We start from the raw sequence: 22,438 nt of genomic DNA on the forward strand, positions 1-22,438 counted from the left end.
GTTGCTCACTGCTAAAGCATGAACCAATGTAAAGGAATAAACTTTTGTGTGCATGAGATCTCTTCTGTGTGTCCCTTAGCAATGCTCAAAACTTCAGCCCCAAAGAACAAGTTTTGATTCTATTTTTTAAATTCCTACTTTGCCAAAACCTGCAATGATATCTGGTTTCCTTGCAAGTCCAGGACTTACCTGCACGCCACTTCTGCACAGCCCCGTTTCTCTTCAGCCAGGCATGACAAGAACTTTAACTGTGCCGGGCGGATTGGCTGCAGCAGCTCCCGTGGGCGCTCACCCTCCTCCCGTCCCCATCACAGCTGAGCGCTGCCCCTGTGACCGTCATTAACAGGTGGCATCTGCAGAAGTGAGAACGTCCCACTGTTCATGGCCACGGGAAGAGGGTGGTGGTGACCTGGGACACTGAGGCTCTGCCTCCAACGCAGCTTTAAGAACAAGGGCTGGGCACTGTTTTTCTCACCCCCCTGGATGTGCTGAGCACCTGCTGGCATGAGGTTTTTCCTCCAGTATGTGGGCTGCTTTTTCGCTTTTCTCTCTACTGGGTTTTTGATAGTATCTACCTGGACAGACTGCTGGATGGTGAACGCTGATGATTCCCTGGAGGTAAGGCTGGGGTGAGGAGAGCCTGATCACCAAAACAAGTGTGTGCTAGAGAGAGTTTTGGTTCCCGATATCATTGCTCCACTCTCATGGACTTTTTCCCTGTTGTGCTGGACAAAAGTGGATGAAAATGAAATTAATTCCTCTGGCAAGTGAAGGGAAAAAGTAGTATTTTGTGCAATTCTCTGCCAGACTATTATCCAGACTTTGCTCTCATTTAGTAAGTTCAAGAAAGGTCTACAGGCTCTAGATTTAAATATGCACAAACTTGAGTACTGTTATCATGCATCTCCATCTTTCGCGGATATTTTGCAGATGTTTCTAATTCTGTAGATCAGACTTCTTTGTGGAAAAGTCCCATGTGTACACTTGTGCCTTTCAAGTATTTTTCTTAACAGCCATTGAACTATAGGGCTAGCAGAAAGTTATGGGGAGCATGGGGACTGGTCTCAGATCCAGCACTCAAAAATATGTTCTTGAACTTGTGCAGACAATAGCACCCTCATGTTAGAGAAAGGTATCGGCAAAAGTAAATTGGAAACAAGGGAGACGAATGCCCCTTACATGCAGGGTGTGCTCTTGAGATGCCAGACCCCAAACCATCACTAATTCTCCTGCAAGTTTGTATTTTTTTTTTCCCCAGAACAATAAGCACTTTCTGTACATTTAAGGGCTGCAGGTCCAGAGTGTCGGAATCTGTTTCCTGGCAAACTGGATACTTTATGCAGTGAAGGTGAAACAGCTTGCAAGACAGAGTTTGTCTGAATATATCAGCAGAAAACTTTCTGTCTGCTATCCAGCGTAGGAAACCTGAAGAGCTCTTCTGTACTCAGTGATGGCAATGCAACATTTAGCAGCATCACATCAAGTGATTAATTATCTGAGAAAAGAAAGATTAAACTGATTACCAGAAAAATACCTTTCTTCCCTATGCCAAAAGAAATTCTGACAATCTGATTGCAGGTCCCACACTGGAAGTTGGTTGGAGGTGCCAAGGTGGTCATAGATCCAATGTGGTGAGGTTGCTGATGGTCAGTGTGTCTGTTCCGTGAGCCTCTTAGCAGAGAAAAGAGTGTGCACCCACTGCTGCTGGCTGGGATATCACTCTTCATTTATCAGATTAATTTAGGAGATATTTCAGATTCATTTCAGGAGGATGTGAATTGTCTAAGAAAAGCCAAATGGATCCCAGATTGTGGCATCGTTTCCAAGAAAAACAGAAGAGAGGAACCCAAATCTTGAGCAAAGTGAGTCCAGGAGAGATTCAGTTCTTTACCCTGAGGCCATGTAACCTTGTCTTCTTGGCAGAAAGGCACCTGTGCTGGGCTGTCACAAAATGCTCCATTAACACCCAGGCTGGTTATTAGTCACCACTACTCTCACATTCCTGGTCTGAGTGTGAATACTAAATAATGGAGAAAAATGCCCCCAGCCTTAATACCTGACGGACTGATCTCTTTAATGGTCCTAATGACTCACTGCCTCTCTAAATAGGGGAATGCAGGTGAACTATCCATGGCCAGAAAAGTGTGGAGTCCACAATGACTTCTGTTTTCAGCTGGAAAAAGGGTAATTCAGGCAACTTTGACTTCAGGAGAAAGGAACTCCAATCCTTCAGGATAGAAACCACCCAGCTTTGACCCTGGCCCCCAGCAGCTGGGGAGGATGGAGCTGTCACTGTGGTCTTGCTGCAAAGGAGCAGCCCAGGAGAAAGAGGTCAGGGAGTGTCGGGAGCAGCCGCCTCCAGAGGGGCTGCAGTGTCCCAGCCAGCATTCAGAAACAGCAAGGTTACAGCAACACAGAAAGTGGTCTAAGCTGGTGCACTCTGTGTGAGCATCAAGATAAGCCTGGGTCAATTTTTGCCGCAGTTTGTGCTGGAAAAAAGCCCATAATCTGCTTCTCATCAAGCACTGTATTGTGTACGCAGTCCCTTCCTGTTGCAGGCAGATTAAAAAATTACCACTACTGTTAAACGCTGCCTGTTTTACTCTTGTGCTGGGCTTGTAATCATTGTGTATTGTCACCTTTATACAGTGCAGTAAAACACTGTGACTAACATCTCTCACATGTTTGTCTTCTGTGCTTTCCACAGAAGAGGATGTGTATGCTTGTTCTGTAATTTTTTGCATTAGAATTATTTAAATATTAATTATACATTATGCATAGGATATAATTATGCATATTACAGTCATTACACAGTTTGCATTTTACATGCATACTTGTGTTAGGGAAAGCAGGTTGTCGCAACGTGTTTCATAACAAAAGTGAGAGATGAGGAGTTTGGCCGTGGCTCTTTAGCTCCTGGGAGGAGTCCTTGGGCCCAGGGAAGCTGGAGCAGACTTGCTATAGGGGGAAAGAGACGATATGGCGTTAGTGCTACCAACATGGTGCATGGGTCCTGCCATGGGATGGAGAAATCCATGCCCCCTCCATGTCCACAAGATGCCTCAGCCCTGACCCCACTCCTGTTTACAGCAGAGAGTTCCTGTGTGCCTGAGGGTCTGTGCTGTCTGTACAAGGGCAGATGTCCAAGTGTAGTTTGGGAGCAGATTAACAACCAGAAGGACAAACAGTGTACAGAGCAGTGGGCAGCAAGGGATGGCCAAGAAGGTTAAGAGGCAGATAACAGAATCACTCAGCCGTGGCTCAGGCCAGCCAGAGGTTCCCCCTCCGACATCTATTCCCATCCTTCCAGCACCAGGCAGTGATAAATTTATTCCTGGATGAGCACGTGCTGCACAGAGATGGGTTGATCCCTGCTCCTGCCTGTGTTCAGTGCTAGCACGAGTAGGTGACAATTGAAACATCCTGAGAAACAGAAAACATTTATTAAGTTTTATTCTAGTCTGGGAAGGGAGTTGTTTCATGAGCTAGACTGTGATCACAACTGTGGCACCTTAAGACCTCTGTTTTGCTTGTAGGCTAACAAAGCCTGGAATCCTGTTAGTCTCTTTATAAGTAATTTAGATGAAAATGCTGCTTGTAAGATTGAAAAACAATACTAATGAGAGCAAATGAGGAATTAACTGGGAGTGTTAGCTGAATACAGGGTAGTATGAATAAGCCTACGGTGTTTTGAGAGGAGCATGAAATGGTATAAATACAAGAAGAATAAAATGTAATCTAATAAAAACATGCTGATTTTAAGCACAACCTAAACAGTGGTGAGTTAAGACGGGAGTCGCAGCTGGATTAAGAGGGCCATGGTAAAAACTTTTGTCCAATATAAACATGGCAAATTGTTTCACTTGACATTGTTCTCTTGAAAAACACAGAAACAGTGAAATCAGGTTTTTCCAGCATTGCTTCTAATTTTTTGGTCATATTTTTCATTAAACCTGCCACAAAATTCTGACAAATTATAAGTAGTTTTCATTTTCACAAAGCAGAAGATTGTTTTCATTTAAACATAAATAATATAGTTTTTGCCAGTCTAAAGTAGCAAGTCATTTTTACCCACTTTTAATCCACAGTACAGTATCACAGAGAAGCCGTACAGTTTGCCTTAGACATTGTATTGTGGAGGCAATATTGCAGTTGGCTACCGACTTCAATACATCCTGAATGAGACTTTATTAAGAGGCTGAGATATGTTATTATCTGCTTTGTGATTTACACAGTGCAAGAAAAATCAAGTTGTTGTGTCATTCAAGCAAGCTCGGTCCCCTTCCCCGGTGTGAAACCCATTCCCCATGAGAGTTTCTCCTTCCATTAGCTGCAGCGGGTGTTGCTGGCAGCAGTGGGGCCGGCTGGAGTCCAAAGCTGCACTGACATTAACTCCACTCCTTGTATGAGCAATTCCAGGAATGTTTTAGAGGTGCTTGTTGCCATATTTGCATCAGTAATGAAAATACCTCCCATATTAAAGTGATTTATGGATGGCTGGGCTGGGAATGGTATCTACACCTTCAGGACAAGGAAGGCAATTAGCCGTGATGCTACTGCAAGGTCTGTCCAAGCCTGGATGTCTCAGCGATGACTGTGGCTCAGGCACGCGTGGTCCCATAGCTGGGAGGACACCGGGAGCCCCGGGGCCAGGATCAGCACCGGCTGCCTCTCATTTTCCAGCCAGTGTTTACAGCTGAGTCATTTGGGGGCAGCTCCCACATGCGTCTGGAGAGGGGCTCACATCCACACCTCTGCTCCGCAGCAAAGGACTCCTCTACCACGCCGCGGACACCTCCCATGCGGGTGCCTGGCTCCTGTGTAATGCCTGCCCCATCAGTCACGCTCCCCTCTGAGCTGCTCCTTCTCAGATGGCGTAAAAAGAGCATGGACATCAAAGTTTCAGGTCATCTGGTCCATGGCCCTGCCCAGCTCAGCCTAGACAAGCATTTGGCAAGGAGTGATCAAACCTGCTCTTCGATCTTTCCCTCAGCCACGCCTCAGGTCCTCCCAGAAATTTCCTCCAGAATTTTTATGCTTACCAGTAAGAAGGGATTTTTTCCTAATGTCTAGTCTGAATTTCTTTGGCTCTATTTTAAAACCACTAGAAGGGACACAGGAAACATTGTCCTTTTTCTCCATCTGGCTGCTTTTTTTCTTCTTCAAGCTAATAAGCTCCAGTTTTCCATAGACATAACTGGATCAGGATTTCTGTTGAACGGTCTAGTCCACCATCCACTATGTTGTTGGAAATATTAACTTACAGTCTTTTTTTCTCTTCTCAACCCACAGGTGAGTACAAAATGCCGTGGACTGTGGTGGGAATGTGTCACAAACGTTTTTGATGGGATCCAAACTTGTGATGAGTACGACTCCATCTACGCCGAGCACCCTGGTATGTAAGAATCAAGGATGTTTCTCCAAGTGGTGGGGACACCTGAGCATAGACAAGAAAAGCATAATTCCTACCCCATGACAGAGAATTTGGTGCACATACATGTTAGAGCCATGTTTCTTTTCTCAGTGAGGTATTACTCCTAGGGGAAGCTGGAGAGAGCTTCATCCCAGAAATAAAATGTTCCCATGGGATCTGACCCCATTACCCACCCACATTTCCATTCCTTGTGCACTAGAGCAATCTGCTTTTGTCCTGCAGTGAAGCTGGTGCTGACCCGAGCCATGATGATCACAGCAGATATCCTGGCAGGATTTGGATTTCTCTTCCTCATCCTGGGGCTGGACTGTGTGAAATTCCTTCCTGATGAGCCGCTCATCAAGCTGCGCATCTGCCTGGTGTCTGGAGTTATGTTGCTCATTGCAGGTATTTCTCTGCTGTGTCCCCACCCTGCAGGACACCCTTCAGCAAACAAGGGAAAGCTTTAAAAGCTTCTCTTATTTTGGGGAGAGGAATTGGTGATTTTCCAGAGGGTAAACATGGGGGAAGGATCTTTACTTGGTTTATTTGTGCAATATAGCTTTCTCTATTTACTGCCTTCCCCTAACAGCACATAGTTGAGTTTATCTGTTTTCATTTCATGTATTGGCCAGGTGACTTTACTCTGAGTTGACTGACTTCCATTTACTGCTATTTTACTGTGAAGAAGTCAGTGTTATTGATAGGGCAAAGAGACCTAATTGCTGAAGGACTAGAAAGTCCTGGCATTCTAGTTTGGTTCCTGGCTCTGCCACAGATTATGTGACCTTAGGCAAGTCACTTAGCCTGAAATCTCTGCAGCCGATCTCTAATAAAAGGATAATAACACAAATGTACCTCCTAGGTGATAAATAACCAGCTGACTGAGGTGCTTTGCTGTTACAGCCACCGGGAGAATTTTACATACAAGAATAAATAGACTGCTAACTAGGTACTGAGTAATTTCATTTGACTTTATGCCAATATCGAGCATCTACCTCTGCTTCAGCACAAGCAGATTTAACATGTAACTCACCCCGGCTACTGGGAGCACATGTAACAGAATTTGAGAGGTTCTTTTAAATATCCTCCATTCGCCACCCAAAGTTTACCTGAAAAACGCTGTCAAAGTTCTGAAAGTCAAATTAAATTCTTGAAGTAACTTTGAAATAAATTGATAAATGAGCTGAGAAGCACAGAGCTTTCTGCCTTTTAATGCAGAAACCCGAGTGCCAAGCCGTGGGGCACAGCCTCTGCCCAACAGTGCTCGTATTAGTGAGAGCCAGGGTGGACCCACCAAAGTGACTGGGCTGAGAATGAACAGGGGCAAACCAGCAGTTTATAACTCCAGATTTTATGTTTGTGATCTCCTCGTGACCCACCTGGGAACTCTGTGAAACCTCCCTCCTGCCCTGCAGGTCTCCCGGGCATTACCGGCTCGGTGTGGTACGCCATTGACGTCTATGTGGAGCGCTCCTCTCTGGTCTTCCACAACGTGTTCCTGGGCATCCAGTACAAGTTTGGCTGGTCATGCTGGCTCGGCATGGCGGGGTCACTCGGCTGTTTCTTATCTGGGGCCCTGCTCACCTGCTGCATGCATCTCTTCAGAGGTGAGGAACTGTGGTAGGGTTGAAACACAGTTCAGAGACAGAGCCATTGCTTGGGGTGTGCTTCGGGCACACAGGGTGGGGCAAGTCCTTCAGGGACATCCTTCAGGATGGTTGCACATCCGCAGTAGCAATATCTTTAGTGTTATTTCAGCAGCTCTAAAAAGCACATCAAGGTCTTCAGGTGGGAGCTGAGGTATAAGTGTGACGTAAAATGTGTTATGTCATACCTTGGAGTGCTGCTTTCTTTGCATTTCAAGGCTATGCAGCTGTAAATCACCAAGCACTCATTAGTAGATCCTGTTTCTCTCCCTGTGTCTCACAGAGACCAGCTCTGGAAGATTCCACTCTGCCTACTCCTTGAGGAAAGGCTATTCCTCAGCTGAGACAATCGTAACAAATGTACATTTGCCATCTTCTCAAACAGCTACTGCCAAAATGTATGCAGTGGACACAAGAGTGTGAGAAGGAAGTGAGTGCTCCAGAAATAATTCTGCTTCTATTTGTAGTGGATTGCAGAGACCCAACATCCTGTGGTTGTAGTACAGATGCAAAGTTAAATTTCAAGGATGTACATTATGCTATGTTTGTACTACTAGAGTTTAAAAAAACTTCCTTCACGAAAGTAATCTCTGAGATCTTGCTTTAGGGATTCCTGCTGTCTTGAGCACTGAGGCTGCTTGTGTAAGCACGGACTGAAATAACCAACACGAACTCTTTCAGCATTTGGTTCAACACTATCAGTATGAGTGAGATAAATCAGCCGCTCCTGGACCAGACCTCAGTGTTCTGCATGAAGATTTGCAAACTGTAAGATGGATTTGTTCTGTGTCTGGCAATGTGTCGACAGAATGCATGAAGCAGAAAATACAGGCAGAGAGAGGGACTGATCATCAGGCTAACACCTGGACCCTGTGCACTCAGCATGGGAGTCTGCTCCTCTTACAGGCTGCTGGAGAATTCAGCAGAAGATAAAGAGCTGTGTTAAATGCCTGGCCCTCTCTTTGGCCCACCAGCCTCTGCACTGAGAAAACACTGCAAATTCAGATGCATTCTTCCCTGCAAAATGCAGTCTTCTCAGTAAGTGGTAAAATGTACATTACAGATATCCTAGACTCACTGATGGCTGGAAATTGCCAGCTTTTTTCTGCTTAGTAAAAATTTTGCCTGGACAAAGTGAGTGAAGATCCAAGGTCTGATCTTTGGCATGACAACACGTCTATGCCAACTAGAAACTAGGAAAAATGATAGTAAAATCTATTGTCCCATTTCTACCTAAAGATATTTAAATCCAGTTCAGGACTGCTGTCCCCTGCTGCAATCCAGGCTGCCATAGGCTGGATGAGGCTAAAACATCAGCCATGTCTAGAGTGGGTGAAAAAAACAACCAGTGTGGTTTAACATATTCCCTTAGAATGGATGCAAAAGCTCTTCCATGCTCTTAATGGGAAGAGAAGCGGAGACACAGTTTTCTGAGGATTGGTAGGAGTTGCCCAAATCCAGTCCTTTCTACCATGAGCACCACATCATGGGCATCAGGGGCTGAGAAAAGGCTCTCAGCACAGAGATATACTTGCTCAGGGACAGTGGAGAAACAACAGTGGAGTCTCAGGAGGCTGTGCACAGCTGTGGGTACCTAGGCACACCGGAGATTGGCTTCCTCCACTGACTGCTTGGTGAGGAGACTGGATGGAGAAACTCTCTTTCTCCTTCCAGGCAACATGAAGTGAAGCCTTCTGTTACGAGGGCAAGAGGGAGGTGGGATGACTGTGAATGGAGTGGGTTGTGTCCCAAAGAGCACTTCTAATAGCCGCTATGATGGAAGACGAGGGCCTAAGTCCTCTAACAGATTATCCTGGAAGCAGCATCTTGTTCTCCAGCACAGAACTGATCAGCAGTGCTAAAACATAACCCAAATCCTGCCATGGCTCCTAATCAAATAACACTCAGGCCCTGGGACAGACGGGACAACAGCGGGTCCATATGGCTTTTCTGCGGGCTCAAGCACCTCCACAAGGCTCAGACCACAACACAACCGCCTCAGCAAGAGCCTTCATGGCAGCGCTGCTGCCCAGGAGAGGGAGGTTTCGTGCCTGCAGGCTTCATGCTGCTTTGGTTGACAGGCATTTATGTTAGCCAAACTGAAATCAACTTATTGCCAGCAGATGAGCTATAATGAACAGATGTAAACACAGTAGGAGAAGTGATGGAGGCTTTTTTGCTAAGTCCTGAGAGACAAGGAGTACAAGAGTTATGAGCGATGTGATGAATTCATGGATTATTCCAAGAATGCACAAAGAGATCTGGAGGTGACAGGAATTTCTGCCTGTTACTGCAGGAAGCTGCATCCAGTGGCTTTTGTTGTTGTTTTGTTTGGTTGTTTTTTTGTTTGTTTGTTTTGTCTTTGTGTTTGTTTGTGTTTTTAAAAAACTTTTTCACAGTCCCCTCAGAAGCATGTATTTGCTGTGGGGCTTTGGGGGCAGAAGAGCTGGCACTGGCATGCTGCGCCTGGGCAGGGAAGCTCTGAGGACATTTCAGTTTTGGGTCTGGTTCCTGGGCTGTACCTCTGCTCCTTCAGGGACATGCTGGAACATGCAGGGACATGAGGGAGGGTGAACCCACTGCAGAGGCAGAGCTGTGCTCAGCACCTGCTCTAATGCTCACGTCCCTGCTCCTCCTCAGAGAGGCAAATGCTCTCACAACCTCCCCGAGGGAGAAAGGACCCCCAGTGCTGCAGGCTGCCCCAGCCCAATTCACCCAGTTCAGAGACGCTTCTCAGGAGGAGGTACTGAGCAAAGACATCATCACTTGGACCAAAATCCTGAGTCAAATCCTTCCCAGACTATGCAGGCAATGCATTAACCCTCCCCACTAACACTCAGGAACACCCACCAGCCTCTTGTTGCAGTTTTCTATAGCTTTTTCAGAACCACAAAGATTATCTCTGGCTGGGAAGATTTATTTCTTGTTTAGCTGAGGAGAAATAGTCTGGGGTCACCTGCTAATGCAGGTGCCATCGCAGATTTCAGATCATTGATTTCTCATTTTTCTGGAGTATACTGTATTTGAGTAGGCTTCTGAGCCTTTGTCCTCACAGTCTTCAGCTTGTTTTGAGATGGTGGGAGTTGTTTTGTGACTTGCAACTCATGGATCACGCCAAGTAGCAGCTCAGTGGAGACTTTGGGATTAAACATGTATGCCCTGGTGAGGGGTGAATATAGAGGACTGCTCTCATTAGTCCCTCCAGCCCCATGTTCCCCCTGGGGATACACAAATAAAGCACACACATACCCCAAATACTACCTTAACTCATCATCCTTAAATGTACACGTATAGAAAGAATGCTGCACGAACACTTGAGAGCCTTTCTTTCTTCAATATCTCTGTAGGATATGGGTTAATTCTTTAACCATGTTTCTGTTTTAGCCACACTCTACTATAGCTTTTAAGAATCTATCCATTTCCTGCACAAGAGGACTAGGAAAAGGTCACAGCCAGGTTTGCTGGGTTAATGTTTTGTAATGACCAGTCCAATGCTGCATTGCTTCATTATTCAAATCCTGCTGACAGTCTATCTGATGCTTTGATCAGTTGTTAATATTTAATTGTTAAATCACTGTTTGATTTAATTCTGACTTTCATTTCATGACTATAGTATTTACTCCTCATTAACTCATTACCATGTCTCGATGCAAATCGTAGTTTGGTTGTTTATTCATTAGCGAGAAACCTCCTAGAAAGTACACAGGACTTATTTTTTCTTCCAAAATCACCACCAGCCCCTAAGGCTAAAGACATTGTAGGCGAGCTCAGATAATAAGGTACTTCCTTAATACCTAACTACATGCCATTCAGCAGCATCTTGCTGGATATGACAGTAGACTGACTCTGCCTTCCTGATGGCCATTAATGGCTTACCAAGGCTCCTTGCTCAAATGCAATTTCCAGCAGAGGCCCAACATTTAATCCTCCAGTGCCAACAGCTTTTTAGCCTTCTCTAGACTTCCACCGGCTTCCAAGGAATATTTTTGTATGTTTGGGCACCTGAGTCTCATTGTTTCATTTCCCAGGGTACAGGCAGGGTCGGGGACTTACTTGAGACCTTCGACTCCCAGGTTTTCTCCCTGCTGTACCTGTCCCATGGTGTCACCTTGAACTTGGGGCTCCTCATTGCCCTCTCCACTGACAGCACACAGCTCGGTGCAGCCTGTCAGGGCTCTGGCTGGTTATAGGTTGTGAAAAATAACAAAGTCTTGTTGGTAAGCTCTTTGCTAAGTTGATTTCATGCCTTACAGATAGGTATTGATTTCCCATTTTGATATGCGCAAGTGAGAAAGAGAATAAAACAAGAACATCTGCAGTGGTTGTCCTTTTCTGTGTGCAATGTTTTGTCCTCTTACTACTTCAGTCAGCCTTGTTCATAAGGACTCTTGGTAACTTCGGCTCTAATTAGGATGCACTCTTACTGTGACCTTGTGAACTAGATTATCTCCTACTGCAGCTGCATGAATATTTTCCAAAATATGGATTTCCCTCCTTTTCACATGTTGTAATGTGATTTTTGTGTGAATTCAGTAGATCTGAACAATTCTTTTTAGTAGATAAGAATGTTACTTCAGAATTCTGTTTTCCTTACATATTGTAACATTTGTGAGATATAATAAATGCAGTTGCCTTTCAGCATCGTGTTTCTCTAACCCTCATCCAAGTTTTGCCTACAAAGGTGCTTTGCCAGGTGTCCTGCTCTGACTCCCCTGAAGGGAATCACTGCTCTCCTGGAAGAACACACACCAGCCCTTGCGAAAGCAGACTTTATCCCCAGTTCAGACACTTGACTTCTGGTCATTTTGTAAACTTCCAAAGAGAGAAAAACAAAACTCCACCAAGAAACTGAGCTTTTCTCTCTCAGCTGGGGCTGGACACCCACGGTTTCCTCTTCTACATCTGTTAAATATTGTGGGCAAGAAATTAATGACCAAAATATTCTGTCCAAGCACTGTTACAGGATGCAGAGGACAGTTTTCTCCCTATAGCTATTGGGTCCCTGCTGTAAGTTGTCTTTGAGCGAGAACGGAAAGAGCCAGACTTGTGCCATCTAGTGACCCGAAGAGAACGAGCATCTGTCCCTGGCCCCATCCTCGACCCTGCACAAAAGCCTTTAACCCATAATCCAGAGTCTTCAAATGATTATTAAAAAAACCCCAACAGATTAATGAGCATTTCTGTTATTTTCACATCTTTGCGTGCAACCCTCCTGGTAGCCCTTTTATGACTCAGCTGCCTTTGGTTTTGCTCTGTTTTGCCTGAAAGCCAGTTTATGACTTTATTATTCAGCTCTTGATTTGCAGAGGTGAAAGTCCAGCAGTGTGCCTCACCAGGTCCCCTTTGTTTTTCACTTCCAGATGGTCACCAAGCAATTAGCTCCTCTGCATTGCTCCCATTTCTCCCTCTCAAGGCTTACTGAAAACAAGTTCTCCCAGAAATACATCTGCCTTCTAGTGTTTTCTGTGTTTTTCTAGAGCAGTTTGCCATTTCTTCTTAAAGTCAGAAGCCAGAGGATGTGGCAGCCAGAGAGTCACAACAGAACAAGTGCTTTTCCAAAGCAGACCTAATTCCTAAAGTGATAGAACTATATAGGAATGGCTCATCTTTCCTTGTAACTCTGGGAACATCACCCAAACTGCATTAACTGCCATCATTAAAGGCTGAGTGCTTACAAAAGCATCAGATACCAGGTAAAATCTCTGCTTTTGTAGGAATCGAACACAGGTCTGGAGAAACCTTGCCGGTTTGGCTGGAGCACCTGGGAGAAGCAGCTTTTGCAGGCAAAGGTAGGTCAGTGGAGTCATCCCAAATATATCTGTAGAAGCAACTGATTTTTTTTCTCCATTTTGATGGTCAGGAAATGAAGGACCAGGGCAATGATGGCTGATCCCCCTCTCAGGATGCTGTCCTTCCCCACCCCAAACCAGCAGCAAGGTTAGTCTATGCCCACCCCAGCCCCAAGCAACCCTGGAAGTTTTTGGAAGTGCCCGTGGCTCCTGTCACATGGCACAAGTACCACAGGACACAGGTTATCCCACACTGGTGACTCCAGCTGGAGCCTCATTTTGTGATAGCCACTAGCTTGCTTTACTATAAACTAGTTGGTGCAATTTTGATGGAATAATTTTGTTCCTTTTGTGAATTATTAAAGCACTTCAAACATGAAGCTGAATGCACACTGGTAGTGCAGCAATACAAACCTTTTCCCACAAATGTTTCTGCAGGAGCAGCAGCCTCCTGGGTGTGTTGCCAAAAGCCTCGCTTGCCCTCTGTTGGGTGGCTGGGGAAGGATTTACCACCTTGATAATGAATTCTGCTTACTGGACCTTGTGAAATAGGGATGTAGAGTGATGGAGGCACTGAAACCAGAGCAGTCCTTGTTTGTTAGCCTCTCCAGCCATCTGATTAGAAGGTGACATTCAATGAAATTAAAGGCAGCAATTTATTCAGAGACAAGCAATTAATAAGCAGGAGATGGTAATGTTTTATGCAGCATATAACGCAGACAACCTGTGGAGTTCACTTCCACGAAGGGGTCACTAAAGCAAACGCAGTGTGTAGGTGGGAAGGAAGCGATGGCTGATTTAATGCCCACTAGCAGGCTACACAAGCTGAAGTGACAAACATAATGAAATCTCATGCTTCAGGGCATAAGTTGAAGGGGTTGAGTAGTGGAAGCAGTTATGTATATAAGAGGTCTGACCCTGAGAGGTGTTGATTACCTGCAGTTCTCACTAAGTTCAGCCAGTATAAGGACACTCAGGAATGGCTTGATTTCTCCACTGGCTGAGTCTGTACTTGCTAATTTTCCCTATTAATAAACCCTGTAATACTTTAGCCTGCTGTCACAAACATTCATTTTGCAACAGTATCATTTATTTCCTTTCACACAAGAGTCAAACATTAAAGCTGCTTCTAAAATAAGATTTTATGGAGATAATTTGTAGTGGTGCTGGCAGAGAATTTGTCTCTCAAAATATGCTATAATTCTTTATCTAGCAAAGGTACTTGTATAGCCTCATTATGAGAATATGTGAACACTTCATAACCTTTAGTGAATTTATCTTCCGAGTTTCCTTCCTGATCAGGGGAGCTGGTACTAACCCCAATCTGCGGGTGGGAAGCTGCTCCATGAGGCAGGCTGTGGGCTTCCATTAATCTTTTAGGGTACTTAAGATGGACCCAGCTACCCACTTCGGGAGCTGGTGGCTCCATGGGCATGTGGTGCCCAGTACTAGGTGTGATATCTTCCTTCTGCAGCCCCCAGCCCTCACCTCTGAGAGATCAGCAGTAGACAGGTCAGGCAGGCTGAATCCCACCTTCAGTGACCTGCCCATGACAGACAAAGGAAATCTTTGCTTTCACTTGGAATTCAGCTATGGAGGAATTTGGCATCTTTTCTCAGAAATTTGAGAGCTACACAGGCTAATACCTCCTAGGAACAGCCTTAGGTAGAGCTGATCCTGCTCGGGTATACAGCAGACTGGATGGTTTCTTGAAGTATCTTTCCATCTGTCTGCAGTGGTTACATCAAAGAAAATTACATCCTTTATCCTAACAAATTTCTGTAGCTAAGCACCAAATGCCTAGCTCCCTAATTCATGTCATATGGGTCCTGGGCCATTTGGAGCCCACAGGTCTGCAGGGTTATGGCCAGCATAGCTGGGGATAGTCACTATGAAACTAAGAACAGCTCAGATAAACTCACTTTTTTGTGCTGTTAACCAGCTCCTGCTGCTACTCCCTATATAATCCCCATCTCTTGCTTTCCCTTCTCTGGTCATAAATTTGCTGCCTTTTGCACTAGACAAATCTGATATACTGTGCTAAATATTTCAAATGTGGCAAACGATCCTTCATCGCAGAGTGGCATGATTGCATTACAATGAATTAGAACAACATGACTTTGCCAGAGGGTGTTTGTTGGCACTGTGCCGAGTGAAGGAGGCAGCCTAAGTTTGAGAAGTAACTACCAAGTAATTTATCAACATTCACTCCTAAAACACACTGGGTTGCACCATCTTGAGCAGCCTGAAGAGATAAATCTGGAGACTGAGCCAGAAACCCCGAATACAGACAAATCTTTGAGGGAGTTTCTTGAAATCCAGAGCCCTATCAAAATGTCAGGCTGAGCTCCTGTGACAGATTCAACACGTACTTTTGGCATTTATTCTGTTGGATCTGTCTTCCCTTTTAGGTTCAGATGAAATACGTTCTGCTTTTCAGTCTCTCGGCCAACCTGTGGAAAGGGTTGATTTGCCCTTACACTACTGTCGCATAACAGAAGATCTCTGATGAATCAAGTGGAATTGCAGAAAGCCAACATGTGGTGTCTAGAGCTTGTTTTCCTTCATAATATCCTCATAGGATGGAGGCAAGTCAGTTCCCCCGAGGCTGAACTGTGAGGCAGGAGAAGAGGACATCTCTGCAGTCATGCAGGGTCTCGGAGATGCAGACAACGGGCACTGAGGCGCTTCACTTGCTGGGGAAGAAGCAAAGCTGTAACCGTACAGCAAAGAGGTGTGAGAAGCAAATATGGGGGTGAGAGGGATGAGTCTGGGAGGAGCTGCCAAACCACTTGGAAACAAGAAAGGTATGGATGTAATTTTTGAAGGATAACATGACAAAGCCTCTCACCATAAACCCCAGATACTATACAAGAAGTGAGAACAGAAGAATAAGGGTTGGTTTGGGTTGGGTCCTCCCTGTGGAGACACTGTTCATGACCACCCAGAAAGCAGGTAATACCTCCTCTGGGAAGGGCTTAGTCCAATGACAAAATTAACTTCATTCCTCTTGGAGGGACTGTTGTCTGGCCCAGCCTGCTGATGCTGCAATACTCCAGGTCAGTGCTGGCTGCTATACACAGTCATTATATCTCAGTCCTCAAAAGCCTGGGTTCTCCTGAGGGAATGCTGACGGTGTCTACCACAATGAACAGCACCCACCAAGACAACTTTTTGACAGACCCCAGGGTGTATCAGTCAGTCAAGCTGCCTGCTGGGGTGGCTAAAGCAGACCAGTGCAGTCTTGCCTGATGAGAAATTCAGTTCATGTGTTGGAACAGGCTGCCTGACCTCAGGCATTGCCTGTGGATGAGTATGTCAGGTAGCTGAGTGCCCCAGAACCAAGGAGAAGCTCCTACACACCACCAGTATTAGGGTGGCCAAGCCCCCTTTGGGACACACAGGGACAGCACTGAGTTCACCTGAAGGTACAGCTGGGGAAAAGTGGATGTGGCTTGCTTAAGCCCTCCAGTCCATGGTCTGAACATCTCCTCAGGATGTTTGATCAGGAACCCCACTGCTCACCAGAAACACATCACCCAGATGCAACCAGGCTCCCACTCAAGCCTGGCCACCTTTTACTGGGCTATGGGTGGGCCACAGGAAGGTCACCGGGGCCAGTGAGATCTTGCAGCAGGTAGGGAGAGGACTAACCACAAAAAGCATCCGAGCTGCCGAGTGCAAAGACGGCCAGGGTGCGCCGGGGAGGGAGGCAGCTCCGCCGCTTCAGCCAGCACTGCAGGCAGCAGCAGATCCCGCAGGACAGGAGCAAGGCCAGGAAAAACAACATCAGGAACCTGAGGCAGAGGCAGAGGGAGAGGAACAGTACCGTCACCATCTGCGGGCAGCACCGACAGATGGCTGCATGTCTTCAAATTAACATATTCATTAACATCTTTTGCAAATAGCCATTAAATGTTGCAGTTTCACCATCAGTGTGTTGGACAGGATCAAAGTCCCCAGAAAACAGTGTCTCAGTGCTGAGCACTCAGCACCGAGTCCTGGCTGGAAATTCAAGTGTTTCTCCCCAGCATCATCCATCGGTTTTACCCAGCTCAGTTGTCAATGTACAGTGAGGACTATATGGATAAATGATTCCCATTAGTCAGTAAAGACAGAACACAGGGACAGCCCAGGAGCAATGCTCTCTAGCTATCAGTCTCTCTTAATGCCTTTCTCTCTATATATCTATCAAAGAATATTATATGTCAGTTTTTCCCCTCTAAAACAGATCTGAAACTTACCACACATACCAGCTGCTAAAGTTCTCATCACTCTGCCCAATGCACCTAACAAGGGAAAAATAAAAGGAACTTTCAGTCCATCATGAGGGGACCAAAACAGCTCCAATACGCATCTACCAACATGGAAAAAAAGGATTATCAGCGAGTAGAGCACTGAGAAGTTTTCCTCCATCAAGGGAACAAGAAGTTTCTCTATGTAGGTGGGAACAGATGATGCACAAAACAGCATGCAAGTGGTTTGTCTTTGAATACTGGCATCCAGCACCAATGTTTTTGCTGAAAATTTAAAGGATTGCCAGCCTCCCATTCCTCTTTTGGAAGAAAAACGAAAAGGCTGTTTCCTGGAAGCCTTATTCACCTGCCGTACCAGTGTGCTGCGCAGGAGCACAGAATCCCCGAAAGTGCCCAAGGTGGGAGCAGCCAGGGGAGAGAAAACAGAAAGCACACTCACCTCTTGCCAAGCTCACAGTCCAACTCTGAATCTGCTAACTGAAAACACATGTAAATCAGAGAGGACAGATATGTGTTCTGTTTTTTATATATAATTTACCAGTATAATTACTGATCTTAGAGTGGGAAGTCAGAGAGGAAGAGCCTTACAGGTGCTGGCTCCTGCAGGGATGAAAACCAGAGCTCTCCCCAGAGAGCACAGGGCTGAGCTCTTGCCTCCGCGTGTCTCAGGTCTCAGCTAGTCCGTATCGAAACCAGTGGATAACCTCGCAGAGAGCTCAACAAATTCAATAGTTTGCAGATGAAAGGTAGGCCAAAGGGAAAGCATTTCTTTTGATGTGAAAGAGTGAAAGATGAGAGCAAGGACACACAAGCACTTGTTTACGGAACTGGGCTTTACTATTCAGAAATGTCTGCTGAAAATCTCCTGTGATCAAATTCTTCTTTGGTAGCTTATTTTACAGTAGCTAATTGTGAATGTAGCTGTAAATTTGAGCTGTTTTGTTCAGATGTGTGCCCTACCCAGCATTTTCCTTGTTTGGATAGTAGTGGTGCATCTTTTCCAGAGTCAGATTTCAGGTATTGCAAATATGTGAACCCGAAACTTGTTTTTCAGGTATATTTTCTACTCTCTGCTCAAGCAAGTTTATTTTTGTAAGCCTTGTTGATCCTAGCCTCAGTTTCAGATTACGTGGGCAAAAAGTAACTGGAGTGGTTAGTCAGTGTGATTGAATCAAATTCAATACAATTTTTGTTTAACTCGCATTAGGCGTGTTGTAACACTTGCCCGAATTTACTACAAAAAACTTCAGATCAAATATAGAATTGCAATAACACTGGGAAGCAGAATGAGCAAGGTGGAATAATTTAGATTTATTTCTTGAAGAAAACTATTAGAACGTAATTTGTAAATAATTACTTTGGGTTTCCTTCTGCATATATGCAAAACATGTAGAGATTTCTGACTTTGAGTCAAAGTGGAAAGCTCTGTTCTGTATTATAAATTTGTATCAAATATAGATTTCTGACTTTGAGTCAAAGTGGAAAGCTCTGTTCTGTATTATAAATTTGTATCAAATATATATAATTGAGGGATTTCATCTTACATCTCTAATTAACAGGACTTCCTTGTAAGGATTTTATTGTGCAAAGTTTGTGTCACTGTAAAGAGCAAGAAATCACCTCACAAATCTCTATAACATGTCATAATCTGATCATGATCCTGTGCACACACTGTCAAAGCCAAACACTGCTATTCAGTCCCTAGGTTTCACCAGAGGTCTTTAGGTATAATAAGCCTTTCATATAAAACCTTATCTATGAAATTTCATGAGCAGCTGAAACCCAAATGAGGAATAGAGCAAAATATAGAAGCTTCAACTCTTCCAGACTTACCCTTTTAAAACAAGCTAATTTGCCATGTCACACATCCACCCTGCAGCAGAATATTTTAGTTTTTTGCACTTCAACTGATTATTAGAATAACAGGTAAAAGCCAGACAGCCAATTGCTGTGATTACGTGTACCATGAATATTCTTTGTGGCTGAATGACAACCTCTGGATTCTCTTTTATCATACTTCAATTTACCTCCACAGAGCTACCTTAGCATACTTAAACTGCAGCAAAGTGCATCTGCTCTGAGGCGGTAATCTATCAATATAGACAAACACCCACCCTTGCTGCTGAAGACTCATGCTCTTCCATTTCAAAAGCCATAGAGTAAAAGATCACAGCATTCATTTTTTTCCCTGCATTAATTGGAATTGTTGCAAATGTTAAATCTTTCCCAAATTTATCATGTCCTTAAAAAATTATTAAAAAAAAAATTAAAAGGGGCCAAAAACTAAATTCTATAAAAGTTGAAATCTTCCCCCCACAAAATCCGTAAAATCAGCCTGGTCCCAGTGAGGGGTTTGGTTACCTGCGAGAAGGTTAAACACAGAACTCCAGTTCCTGTGATCCATGAAATGAAACACAAAGCTCCAGGTCTCTGCATCACTAGCAGGAGAAACATGGGAAGAGCTTTGTTTGCAGCAGTATTTTACCCTCAGTAATTTGAAGCTTTTAAAACTACTCTGCACATTGCGCCTTAAGCCAGAGGGTACGTTACCCAATGGCTTCCCGTGCTTCAGAAATTACTGTTAGCCAGGGAATGAATTTGGGTTTGCATGGACACACTCAAACAGCTGCTGAAAGTTAAAGGAACACTAGTTTAAGGTCAGCACCTTGCAGTTGTTTTGGTATTTTCATAGCTGTTCACAAATTCCTGTTGCTGAATCTTAGTTCCTTATTAACTCATGGCTGCATTTAACAGGACCTGCTACAAATAAAGGTTCATTGAAGACCATATTCTGAGGCTATGCTTTCATTACATGCTGCCTTCAGCTGCAGTTCTGGTATTACAGGAAAAGCAGTGTGACCTACAAACATCTTCCATGCACTGTGCCTATGATTTCAAACACGGACCAAGGATGAGGCAAACCCTTCCCAGCCTGAGACAACCACCACTGGCACCTCTGCTGCTCTTACACAGCTGCCAGCGGTTGGTTTGCTAGGAAAATACATCTGAAAAAACACACATCCCCAGTGGTTTCATTGCACAATACAAGGACCAATTTGATCCTAATGGATAAATCCACATGACGTCGTTAAAAAGGGTTGGAAGGTGGTTTGCACCGTAGCTTTGATCACCACAGAACAGATGATCCCAGTTTGTTTGGCAGTCAGTAATAGATTGTTATTGAAGCTTACAGCCTGTGGCTGAAACGCACCATTAACTTCAGTTCTCCCAGATTTAACACAAAGGGTGTTGCCATGAATATGTTTAGCTGTCACTCCAGAAGTTAAGCATTATGTTATCATGCCATTACTTCAGTAATTATTGACAAAACTAAGCTGTTCTTAAGGTATACCTCTGTGGCTTTGTTTCATCTAAAAGGTCAAGAAGTCTAACCAGCTGTGATACACATACTCAACCCAGGTTTGTTATTTATTGATAAAGTTTGGCATAAACCCAGTCCAAACCCTAGAGTTCTCAAATGTTTACTTTCAGATCACTGCTAATTAAAGGCAAGCCTCTGAGGTGACGCCCTCTGAGAAAGCATCTCTAATAAAGTTGCTAAGTGCATGTGCTACACAATATAAATGGTCTGAACATGTTGGTGTCCTGGTCCAGAACAATCCTTTTCTTTTGTTCGAGAATAAATTACCAAACCAATTTCTTAGCTGTTTTCTTAAAAGAAAAAGCTCCTGCAGTATAAAAATGAGCACAGCCTTCCCAGGAACCTTGTGACTTACAATTGCAGGCTTCAAAGAGATCATCCATCAATAAACTAATTTCAGATTTCTTCCTCTCACAATTATTTTCCTCTTGCCATCACCCAGGGTACTTCCCATTTAGAGCTGCTGAATGGATCATTCCCAGTATTTTGGGGGTCAGGTGCCACAATGAGCTCCTGGTATAGAAAAATAATACATAGCACCTGTTCTGGGTCTATATCTAGAAGAAAAGGGGAAGAACTGAATTCTGCCACTGTTCAGTTTGCTGTCCTAAAGACAAACTTTGATGTTTTCTACTGGCTGGTCCCATACAGAGGTTTCAAGAGGTGGGGGCAATTTGTGAAACCTGTCCCTGTATTCTCAGTAACGAAGTCAAGAGTAGAGAGAGTTGGCTAAGAGGGGTCTACAAACAGCCCTGTCTTTTGCTTGACTGGCAATTCTGATACAGAAAAAAGCTGCTGCTTCAGCAAGAAAATTCTCCGTGTCTGCAATTTGCTGAGCAGCTTGAATACATGAATATCATAGAGCCCCAGCAACTGCTCTAAGCCAGCCAGGACATGACACTGAAAGCCCAAAGGTGCTCTGCACTGAAACGCACGGTGAGCTGCAGCCCCTCCTGCCTGCTCTCTATCTACCACCACACTGCTGCCCTCAGGGTTTTGCAATATCGAGACTCAGCTTCTGGGTAGCCCCATGTCTGAGGGTTATCTCTAGTCCGAGGGATTTTTCTCGAGTTTTTGTCATTCCCTCTATGAAGATACACACATACATGTATACATACAGGAAACGTAGCCCCTGCTTCCTCCTCCTCATCCACTTACTGATTAAAAGTTTGGTATCTCTTGTCTCCTCAATCAATTATATCTACCTCATCAGTGGAATTTGGAGGCTGCTCTGTGATAGATGTTAACTCATGGCCATTAGATTAAAAATCTGTTATTTCCTCATCACCTTATGTCGTTGCTAGGTGACAAATGCATTTCCCAGGCAGCAACAGGGACTATTGCAACATACAGCAATTTATGATTGTCCATTATCTCTTTGCTTAAAGTGCCTGGTCTTTTTGATGGGAAGAAGATGTGCAGTTCTAGGATCATCCAAAGGGTGACTTTTAGAGTTGCCACAGAAACCACCTCCACGGGGGGCTGCCTCTTGCTGGGTTTCATGAGAGTGGGTGCAAGGCTGGGAGACAGGAGGAATTTGGGAGAAACTGATTTAACTCGTCAGGTCTGACAGGACCAAGGTTTCAGAAATTGAGCTCATTCTTGTACATATGTATGCTAGAAGTGATGGCCTTTGCTTGCTTGATTGTCATACAATAATTTTCAGGCAGGCTTTTGGTTTGAGTCAAAATTTCAGGGGACCTCTGGATTTTGGTGAGAGTGGGAAGGAATTCACTCCAAACAGGAACCTATATAGAGACCCTGACAGCTCATAAGCACAGCTAACAGTTTTAACCTGTCTAAATCTCTTTCTTTGCTGCCTTCAGAGCACTTGGCAGCTGCTGGGGGTGACTTTTGGGAAAGCAATCACCTTGTTAAGCTCTGACCAGCCTCCCAGGACAGTCCAGAACGGGACTGTGAAAGACTTTTCCAGAAAGAAATCAAGGAAT

At 44.6% G+C, this 22,438-nt stretch overlaps 2 protein-coding genes across 2 annotated transcripts; one reads left to right on the forward strand and one right to left on the reverse strand.

Moving 5' to 3' along the window:
• Positions 1–504: 504 nt before the first annotated feature.
• On the forward strand, positions 505–7,485 carry CLDN16 (claudin 16; the record flags this gene model as incomplete). The annotated part of the gene is made up of 5 exons (XM_082055057.1): positions 505–618; positions 5,293–5,395; positions 5,657–5,821; positions 6,832–7,023; positions 7,346–7,485. The coding sequence occupies 5 exons, from the start codon at positions 505–507 to the stop codon at positions 7,483–7,485; spliced, it is 714 nt and encodes a 237-aa protein (XP_081911183.1).
• Positions 7,486–15,398: 7,913 nt separating this feature from the next.
• TMEM207 (transmembrane protein 207) lies at positions 15,399–19,543 on the reverse strand (the record flags this gene model as incomplete). Its single annotated transcript, XM_082055591.1, has 5 exons — positions 15,399–15,547; positions 16,506–16,648; positions 17,096–17,140; positions 17,547–17,584; positions 19,469–19,543. The coding sequence occupies 5 exons, from the start codon at positions 19,541–19,543 to the stop codon at positions 15,399–15,401; spliced, it is 450 nt and encodes a 149-aa protein (XP_081911717.1).
• Between the last annotated feature and the right edge of the window lie 2,895 nt (positions 19,544–22,438).

This window comes from Streptopelia decaocto (assembly GCF_964273445.1).
Source record: "Streptopelia decaocto genome assembly, chromosome: 6".
NCBI classification, from domain to species: Eukaryota; Metazoa; Chordata; class Aves; order Columbiformes; family Columbidae; genus Streptopelia; species Streptopelia decaocto.